Genomic DNA, 10,560 nt, shown 5'->3' with positions numbered 1-10,560 from the left:
TGGTGGTGGGAGCCTCTTCCGCCTCCTCAGCAGCGCTAAGGGTGTCCGACTGCAGCTTAGGCCTGCTCCCTGCTGGCAAGTGGACATCCCCCAAGGGCTCCCGGGCTGCCAGAGGGATGTCTGACTGACAGCTTAGGCCTGATCCCCCCAGGGAGCAGGCCAAAGCCAGCAGGTGGACATCTCCCGAGGGGTCCTAGACTGCAAGAGGGCACAGGCCGGGCTGAGGGACCCCCCCCCCCCCGAGTGCACAAATTTTTTGCGCCGGGCCTCTAGTTATCTTTATCAGACACCATGTGTTTTCTAGCCTACACAGTATCCTTCTGCTCTGCTCCCAACACTTGCATTCTTCCATCCCTGTCCAACCGCATCCCTCTCATGGGTATTTGCTCCATCTGAAAAGTGTGTGCCTCTCAGCTGATGCTCGTGACACGAGATACAGGAGCAAGTCCAGCAGGAACACTTACAAACTGGAGAAAGCCCCCTGGGCACCCAATTCTGAATGGAGGTGTGGCTTGGCATTTCTGTCCTAGTGGGCAGGTGTACAAAACCGGAGGCCATGTCCACATCTTACTTTTTGCTCTATTTTTCTAGTTCGCAGGGACCCAGCTCTCCATTTCCATTCCCATGGCACCTAGAAGAAACACGGCAACGTATTGTCCTCACAGCGTGGAGCGTTAGTCCTAGATGGTAGGCTCTGGGTGGTGATGGAATCTAGTACTAGGATCTGAAAGTAAATACAGCTGTTTACTTGACAGAGTGAGAATTCGGAAGCTACAGGAATATTTCTACATTCCCCCACATTATCTAATGCTAAATACAACTCTCAGAGTAGCAAGTTTTGGGGATAAGACGACTCAGGGACTTTTATTATTTTGACTAATTTTACTGTAAAACAAAAGGATACATTTGTTTAAACACGTTTAAAGTTTTTACTGCACATAAAATTTTCCAATAATTCAAATCCTAATAAGTATTTGCTCTAGTACCACACATATGTATTTTTTCCTGAGAAATTGATATTGCCATGTAAAATTCATGAGATAACAAAATAGCAATTTTTTTCAAAAGAATAAATTCAAGTAACAGGATGTGAAGGTGATATAATGTCTATCTGGAATTGCAGGAGAGATCTGAAGTTCAAGGATTTCATTACTGGGGTACGTTATTTTTACTGCACATTTTCATGTTAAACATTGTACCTTAAATGCCAAGTGTGTTGGTTCTCACCTCACATGTTATTCTGGTTGGAAATAGCACAAGCCTTCTCAAAGGAGGGCTGTCAGCTTAATTGAAAAAGAGAGTTTAGCCTGGCCAGTGTGGTTCAGTGGTTGAGCGTCAACCTAAGAACCAGGAGGTCATGGATCAATTCCTGGTCAGGGCACATGCCCAGGTTGCGGACTCAATCCCCATGTGGAGCGTGTAGGAGGCAGCCGATCAGTTATTCTCTCTCATCATTGATGTTTCTATCTTTCTCTCCCTCTCCCTTCCTCTCTGAAATCAATAAAAAAATTTTTTTAAAAGATGGAGAGTTTATATAAATAAAGATGCTCATGATAGAGAAAACAAAATGGATTTCATAATATATTATTTAAAAATACTTTATGTAGGAGGTATAAGTGGATTCGTGTCTCAGATTTATTAAGGGTTAGTGTTTGAACTCATAAGAAATTCTATCTGAAGTTAGTATAAGACAGCGTTTTACAAGGGCCAGTACATTCAATGGCCGGCTCACCTGTGCAGTAGTGAAGCCCCATCCAGTGGAAATCACATGTCGGGAAAATGGTAGACGGCATCCCAGACCACGGCCTAAGCAAATGCGTCTCTGGCTCTGCCTGGAGGTTCTATAAGCTCCTCCTCCATGTTGTTCTATATAAACATGAGGGTCAAAGCCTTGCCTTTGGCTCAGGGGAGATGAGCTCTTTACAGAGCTGGTCAGTGTTTGGCTTTTGCTGACCAGCAGATTTTGTTGTACTTTGTTAAGTCATCTCTTCTCATTCATTATACCCTTAATGCCTTTCTTTCTGAAACTGTAAAAACAGTACAGTACAATTCCATTTTACTTATGTTTGACCTGTGAGACAATGTTACTGACTTCTTGGCATGTGACTGTTGTGTTTAGATTATAAGAACCAAATCCTCCTATGATTAAATTTCCCTAAACAATTACTGTAAATTGTAAAAAGTGTGTATGAATTACTATTTCCTTTCTTTTACTCTGGTGCCTTGTTTTTTCAGAGACAATTCTCAGTGATGGTTGAGAGCTTAAGGGATGACTGGAACACTTAGGGAGGAGGGAGGAAAATATTATATCTGAGTGTGGCATCTTCAGCACCTTCAGCTGAAAGTTACTTCATGGGCCTCCATTTCTAACAGCATAAACTTGCCCGGTCTTCTAAGGGACATTTAAATACTGTCACTGGACTGAAGGGTCCATTTACTGGTGCGCATCAACCCCCAAAAAGACCCGAACGGCAGCCGTGCTGGTTTGATGTCCCTCTCCCTCTCTCCCCCACCCCCCTCCCTTCTGAACTCTCCAGAAATCAATGGAAAAGATACTGCCATTATTTATTTTGATAGAGTGAGAATAGGGGTTGAGATTCATTTTTTCCATGGAAATCTTGTTATATTTTATTTTTTCACTTTAAAATTTTAGCCATTTTATTGTATATGAAATTGTTTCCAATTGTGGTTTTAAACTGGGTTTCTTTAATGATTAAAGATATTGAACACTTTTTATTGTGCTTATTGATCATCCCCCCCACACACACACACACAAAGAAAACACAAAAAGCTAAGACAGATCCAATGCTTAAACATAAAACCCAGAGCCATAAATCTTCTAGAAGAAAACACAGAATATTTTTATGACCTTGTTGTCATGGGTGGCATTTGGCAGGGTGAGGGACAGCTGGAAGTACTGTCTATTGTGTGTGTCAGTGTAGAATGCACCGCTGGCGTGGGGAGCCCTGTGCCCGTCTCCTATAGTTTGACATACACTTACCCCAGGACCCAGCGTTCGCCACCGAAGTCAAAAAGAACCGAATCCACAAATAGTTTACAAGAATGTTCATAGCAGCCTAAGTCTTAATTAAAAAAATTGAAAAACACGAATATTCATCAACAGGAACATGAATCAGCATCGTGTGCTTCGTTAATTCAATGGAATACTACCCAGCTATAAAAAGTAACGAACTGTTAGATAGGACTCCCTGAAGAACCTTGCAGATATGCAAAGGGAACAAAACTAGAAACAAAGAAAGACATATTGTATAATTTCACTTAGTAAAATACTAGTTAAAAAGAAGCGACAGTGATAGAAGTCAGGACGTGATTGTTTCTGGGAAGGGGTGTGACGGAAAGGCTATGAGGGAACTTTCTGGGGAATAATTTCTTACATATTTTTATTGATTTCAGCGAGAGGGAGGCAGAGGGAGAGAGAGAGAACATCAATGATGAGAGGTAATCATTGATCGACTGCCTCCTGCACGCCCCCTACTGGGGATCAAGCCTGCAACCTGGGCATGTGCCCTGACTAGGAATTCAACCGTGACCTCCTGGTTCATGGGTCGACACTCAACTGCTGAGCCACACCAGCCGGGCTCCGGGGTGATAATTTTTTATCATGTTTTGGGTGATGGTTAGAGGTGCATACAATTGTCAAAGGTCATGAGACAGAAAATGTAAAAGAAGTACCTTTATTGTATGGAATTTTATTCAAATTAAAAATAAAGTTGGCAGAAATATCACTTATAAAGGGATTAGCTATCCTGCTGGTGTTGCTCAGTGGTTGAGCATTGACCTACGAACCAGGAGGTCATGGTTGGATTCCCTCCCAGGCAAGGGCACATGCCTGGGTTGTGCAGTGTGGAGTGTGCAGGAGGCAGCTGATCAATGATTCTTTCTCATCAAGGATATTTCTCTCTCTCCTGCTCCCTTCCTCTCTGAAAGCAATAAAGATATATTTTTAAAAATAAATGGGTTAGTTAGGGTGGAGCCTTAATTCAGGTGACTGATGTTTAATGCCTATCTATCAAAGTCAAAGTCCCTTGGCACGACTATGAGAGTGGCCCCTTTCCCTCCTCCCCTCCAAAGAAGAAAGAAGGCCGAAGGAAGGCAGGAATTGAGTAGACTGCGTCCCTCTTTCTCTTGGTCAGCACACAGTGAAGGAGCACTTCGGTGTCCTGGACCCTGGGCGCCCAGGACAGTGTGAGCAAGTCCAGCGCCTCACAGTCCCTGGGGAGGAAACCGATGTGAGGGGGCAGGTGTCCCTGCAGCCCACACCGAGAGGCTGGTGTCTGAGGAGGGTGATAATGGATGATGGAGGAAGCAACTTGACATTTTCAGACAAAAGAGATTAATTTAAGGAATTCTTGTGAAGGTGCAGATAAATTACCTTTGCATGTTACTGTCTTTTATTCTGTTCTCTTATGTAGAAACTAGACGCCCAATGCATGAAATTTGTGCAAGAGTAGGCCTTTGCAGCCCCAGCTGCCTCAGCCCTTGAGGCCCTGGCTGCCTTGCAGCCCTGCAGCCCTGCGCCCCCTCCAACCCCACCCACTGGTCATTCTGGAAGGTTGTTTCTGAAGGTCATTCCGGAAGGTCGTTCCACTGTCTGGTCTAATTAGCATATTAGCTCTTTATTATATAGGAAGGATTAGAGGCCCAGTGCACAGATTTGGGGTCCCCTGGCCTGGCCTGCACCCTCTTGCAATCCAGGACCCCTCGGGGGATGTCGGAGGCCTGGTGCACTGGTTCAGCCTGATCCCCACAGGCCAGGCCGAGGGAACCCAGCTGTGCATGGATCTGTGCACTGGGCCCCTAGTATGCATATGAGATCTTTTCATAATCTCTTCCTGCCCTCCCCCCGTCCCGCCTGCACCCTCTTGCAACAGTCTGTTCCATGTTTCCATGCCTGTGCATTGGGTATCTGCCCCCTGGTGGTCAGTGCACATCATAGCTACCAGTTGAACAGTCCAACGGTCGCTTAGGCTTTTAAATATTCAGATAGTTTGGAAAGAACACAATTAGCTATGGTTTAAAAAAATTGAACGGATCATTACAATTACTTTCAAAAGGAAAGTAGTTTTGGCTACAGTGTGGAGATTGCTGCTCTTACAAACCCAAAGGAAGCCACAGGGGAATCGGACTCTTACGCACTTCCTACGCAGAGGGGAGGGCGAGGCCTTCACTCCTGCATATGGCCGGTGTGTCCCCTGGACATCGGCTACACTAACGTCGAACATCTGCTTTCTGTTCCGTTGAAAGATGTTTCATTCAGAGGGGCAGGCAGCAGGCCAGTGGCTGGGACACGCGTGAGGCTCTCGGCGGGCTCCCCGTGAGCGAGGGCAATGCCAGCAAAGCGGTGGCACTGTTTCTTCCTGAGGTTTTCGGCACACGGGGAGGCATGGTTTCCCAGGCATGGTTCTCAACATCCACCAATAAAAACACAGTGATGTTCTACAGCATTCATCCCCCAGGAATCACTGTACATTGATGTTTCTGAATCTGAATAAAAACATAAGTGATAGACAAGGTAAGAACCTCGTGTGCTGCTGAATTACTGAGGTCTTGGCGATGCCCAGTGCACTGTGACTCATAGGTGTTCCATGAAAATGAAAAATCCTTGTGACTTACTCTCTATTAATTTGTTTATTTGATTATTTTATTAACTGTAACAACTTATTGTTCATCATATAGAACAACTGGAAACTTACTATTTGATGTCAAAGTCCATATTGGAAAAGAAAAATGAGCTGTTGTACATTTAATGGCTTAAACATCCTCATTCTATGTCATAATGTATGAAATCAGATCTGCTATCATTTGATTGTTTTGATCATACATGGGCTGGAAGGTCCTATAACCTGTTTCGAGAAGAATAGTTGGAACACTAAGTGGTGCAGTCTTTTCTGCGTAAGCAATCTGTGTTTCTGTCCATGTGGTTAATCCTGTCCTAAAGTGTGAAAATACCCTTCTACACAGGATAACTAAAAGTGCGTGGGGACAATAGTAAGATAGTTGTTGGTTTTAATTTTTTATATCTATAAACATTTATTTAACATATAGGTAGACCTGTATTCACTCATCATGTTCACAATTTGAATTTAAATACATAACAACAAAGAGATGACATACACAGAAAACAAGTGGGTGGACGGCTAAATGACACAGTCCCAGAGAAATCGCTCTTTATTTTACAAAATGGAACTGTTATTAAGATGGATGAAAACCCGGAAAGACTGTGTGTGAATGTGTGTGTGTATAAGTGTAACTAAATTATTTACATATCTGATGATTCTTCTTAAAAGCTGCCCTAGGACTATGTTTCAAGACCCTGCTTGCCTGGGAGACCCGAGCCGCCTGCCTGTGTGCTGTGCTGCCGCACAAGGGAACCGCCCCTCACTGCCAGCAAGCAGCTCTGGGCGACTCTCCCACCGCCCTGGGTCACTCTCCAGGTGTGCTGACCATCAGGGCAGTGATTCAGGTCTCCGTACAGGATACGACCTAGCTGGATACATGTTGGCTCATTTAATCAACCTACTCTTATGTTTTCTTGCAGGAGGATGTCAGATATAAGTATTTGCAAAAAGAACTACGAAAGGAATGGAAAAGTTTCAAGGTATGTTACTATATATGACAACAAAATGTGCAGGAGAGTGAACCACGCTTCCCCTGGTCGACGAGTTAATTAAACTGCTGATAGTCTTTTCAGGGCATGGCTATCAAGGAAAACAAAGTAATTACAGTAAATGATGTTAAAGAAAACATTCCTACTGAAAAATAGATTCTTTAGTTCCTCACAGCTGAGCCCTGGCTCGTAGAAGACACGCGGAATCAGTTTGTGGTGGCTCCACGTTTTCCCTCTAAAGTGAGAGGGAAGCGTGTGCATGAAGCAGGCACCTGTGCTCAGCCACTGATTCGTGTCGCATCCTTTGCCCCGTTACCTGTGGCGGCTGCTTTCCTTATTTTGTGGAGGCGGAAGGTGAGGACTGGCCAGATGGAGCGCCTTGTCCAGGTCACACGGAGTGAACGGAACCTGCCTTTGCCCAGTTTCCGGTCCAGGGAGCTCTGTGCAGTGGAGGGAGCTCTGCCAGGGCTGTGGTGGGGGGTGGGCCGCGGGCGTCCCTGTCCCTCGCCTGTGACCTGTGAGGAGAGGACATGAGGATGGAGGCGGCACCCACTGCGGGCTCTCAGCGTGGGGAGGAGGGAGACGGACCGCCTGCGGGGAGCTCCTCACTGTTCCCTTCCTCCCGCCTCCTCCAGGGCTAGTTCAGCGCCTCCTCCAAGATGCCCAGGGCGGGACCCTGTGGCCACCTCCTCCTGTGCCTGTGAGTGTGTTTAGAAACAAAAAGGCACAGCGGGAGAGAGCGGCTCCGCTGAGATACAGTCTCCAGGATCCAGAGGAAAACCCCAGAGTGATGACCAGACAGCCCTTAGGGCCCCTCCGTTTGCCGTCCTGGCTGACGTGGCAGGAAGTGGTCTGAGACACCGCAGCTCCAATGGAAAGTGCGAGTGGCAGGCAGAGATTTTAAGCAGGACACTTACTTTAAAACAAGCCCACTCCAATGCCTCTCACACACCAGACTAGGGTATTGGTTTTCCGAGGAGCTCCTGGCGGGCTGGGCTGAGCCTCCAGGGCCGCCCCCGCAGGCGCCATGGACTGTGCTTGTCCCGGGCCAGGGAGCAGGTGGGGACCCGGGAGAACCCCGAATGCTTACCTCTGTTCAGGAAAGAGCAGCAAAACAGAGGGGGTGGATTCCCATGTCAAACACCCCTCCCAGGGCCTGCAGGCACCTTGCAGAAGGCGTCTGCTCTCCTGGGCAGCCCCCATTCCTCCCCCAATGACCATGGTTCAGCTCCCACAGGGCTCTGCTTTGCTCCAAATATTAAAACTTACTAAACAACTAAGACTACGCCTGTTGTTGAAATACATAGCATTTTCCTTTTAAATTCTAGCTCTTTCTAAAGTAAAATGTGGCCATCTCCTTAATGCCATACACAAACATTTAAAAGTAAATAATATTTTCATACTTTCCAATTTCCCTTAAAGGAAATCAAATCTGGTTTTAAAATTTTGCATGTGACTTTATGAGTTTTGCTCCTGCCAAGATCGCCTGCCCCACGGAGCGTCTTAAGGTTCTCTCTTGTCTGAAACACTTTCGCCTGAATCACAGCTACTGCATGTTTCATAACTAGACTGTCATTCCCACACGGGAGAGAGACTGACAGGCACGGGCCTGTCTCTCACGGGGACTCAGCGATGACGAAGAAAGAAGGCAGGAAGGTGTACATACCGCCAGGAGCTGTTTTCTCGCTGACATGGCCCAGCAGGGAGGTGCCATGACTTTGTTGATGTCACCCCGATTTTATGGGGGAATCCCTGGAAACTGTGGGGCCTCGAGGGCCTTCACTCAAGCTCTTGTTTCTTTAATTATTTCCTGCGATCAGACACTGACTCAGAAAGTGATTCCTGAGCTCCTGACTGGTTGTACGAGACTCAGATTTGTCGGCGTTATTGCGGGAGCCTCATGAGCTGGACCTGCAGCTCCTCGCTTGTGTCCAGGTCTAACATCTGGACCGTCTGCCACCTGTGCAAGCACCTGCTGCAGGGGCTGTTGTTGGGAAGCCCCGTCGCCTGGCATCCGACTGGTCCTGCAGGACGCCTGTTCCGGCGCCAGAGTCACCACGGACCTGCACCGCGAGTCCCTCGTCCTGTGTGGCTGCGTCGGGAGATGGGTGCCTGGGCATGTTGAAAAGTCCTGTGGGGCTGGCACCCACATTTCCTGTCTGTAGACACCACACAGGAAGCAACTGGAGAGACCGCCAGCTTCCTGCTCCTGCTCTCCAGCGGCAGCCTGAGCGCGGCAGGTACTCAGAACAGCTCTTTCAAAAAATGATTCATAAAAACTGGAACGAGAACCCATTGAGAAACGTATGGACATTACAGAGCCTTACCCAATCGTGTTAGACAGTGTTTAATGAGCTGCTGTCCCTCCCCACACAAACAGCCTTCGCTCGTAGCATTTGCCAGTTTTCATGCTGAGAACATTCCCATCACAGCCAAGTCCAAGGTCAAACTCCCGCTGCAATGCCTCTGTGCGAGCCCTCGGACGAGAGGCACACAGTAGGCACACACACGAGTGCTTCCTGACCGGGAGGCCGCGCACCTGCACGCCTGACCTCACACCGGCCTGGGAGGCCTGGCTTTCCGGGCGTTCGGGGTGCACAGTGAGGACAGGCCACCCTGCACAGGCCTGGAGAGAGGGCCGGGCCGGGAGAGGGGCTCACCCTCAGCACTAGGATGGAAAATGGAGTGAAGCGTAGAAATTTGGGGGGAAACGATCACTTCTCAGCATTGCTCACAATAACCGAACGGATCCTGGATCCCACACGCACGCTTTCTGGCTCCCCTGGGTCACGTGCCTGGAGGCCATGTTTGGTGACTGTGCTGGCTGATCTGTTCCCTGCGACAGTGATGTCCCTGCCACTCCTGGCCCTGGTCAGACCCCTCTGGGGTCAGAGCTTTTGTGTGTGGCTCGCCCTCCCCAGGGTTCCTTCCTGAGCGTCATGCTTCCCCACAGATCCCACGTGGGCGGCCCTGTGTCTCCCTCGTTCCTCGGAGATCTTCACACCCCAGCTTTCCACCCGGAGAGTGTCGTACAGCCGTGCGGGTGGCCCGCCCAGGGCAGGCGGACAGTCAGGGCTCGGGTCCGTCTGAACTGCCATGAAATGCGTTGTTCACCTGTCTCCCTCTCGTCTAAAGTGCACTTTAAGGTTCTTGCAAACAGCGTAGCTTTAAACACATAGACCAAATAGTGTTGAATTGAATATAGAACTGGAAAAACATGCTCTATAAATTCAGTTACAATTTCTCCTCACATCCTTGTTTCTGAAATGCCAAAAAACTTAGCTCCATTGAGAAACAATTCATAGATATGAATTTTTGAAGTTTTTTAAAAAATAAAAATGTGTATAAATCATATCTTCTATATATTTTGCTTAGGTGAAAAATTCTATCTTTACAAGTTTTAAGACGTATTCCTTTTTTTTGTTTGTTTTTCTACAGAATTCCTGCCGTTTATGGAATTATAAGTTTTAAGGTTTAGGGGTGACAGGGTTAATGATCTTTAATTGCCCTCTCCTTTCAGGATAAGACAGTGAGAGACAGCCTGCATTACAATGGGATTGTTCCAGGCTTCGGCAAGTGGGAACATCACTGGACCAGCGTCCCAAGGAACCTCAAGGACACCCTGGTCATTTATTAAAGACTCCGGCTCAGAAAGCTGGCTTTCCGCATGGATTGATTTCTGTTTAGTTTGTTATTTGAATTCACTATGATGGTCTCCATTCAGTCCTACAGACACGCTTCCCACTGCCTCACTCATATAAAGACCTTCCTCCTCATATATTCACACTGGACAACTGAATCTTTCAATTCATTTTTTCTTTATTAGGGTCTTGTATCATAAAAAGAAATAGAAATATCTTCCATAACAAATTTTATGGACCAAACATTTTAAACTAAGTTTTCTGAATCCCAGTAAGCTTCTAACTGAAGTA

General features: G+C 46.9%; 1 protein-coding gene across 1 annotated transcript in view; it reads left to right on the top strand.

Moving 5' to 3' along the window:
- Positions 1–10,265, top strand: part of CNBD1 (cyclic nucleotide binding domain containing 1) — a 195,813-nt gene extending 185,548 nt beyond the window's left edge. The window contains exon 12 of the mRNA XM_014528438.1: positions 10,149–10,265. Coding sequence (XP_014383924.1) covers positions 10,149–10,265 — 117 coding nt within the window. The remainder of the gene's footprint in view (positions 1–10,148) is intronic.
- Positions 10,266–10,560: the final 295 nt, after the last annotated feature.

Source organism: Myotis brandtii, unplaced genomic scaffold (genome assembly GCF_000412655.1).
Source record: "Myotis brandtii unplaced genomic scaffold, ASM41265v1 scaffold634, whole genome shotgun sequence".
In the NCBI taxonomy this organism is placed as follows: Eukaryota; Metazoa; Chordata; class Mammalia; order Chiroptera; family Vespertilionidae; genus Myotis; species Myotis brandtii.
The sequence above is the reverse complement of the archived record's forward strand: the minus strand, read 5'-3'. Positions and strand labels throughout refer to the sequence as shown.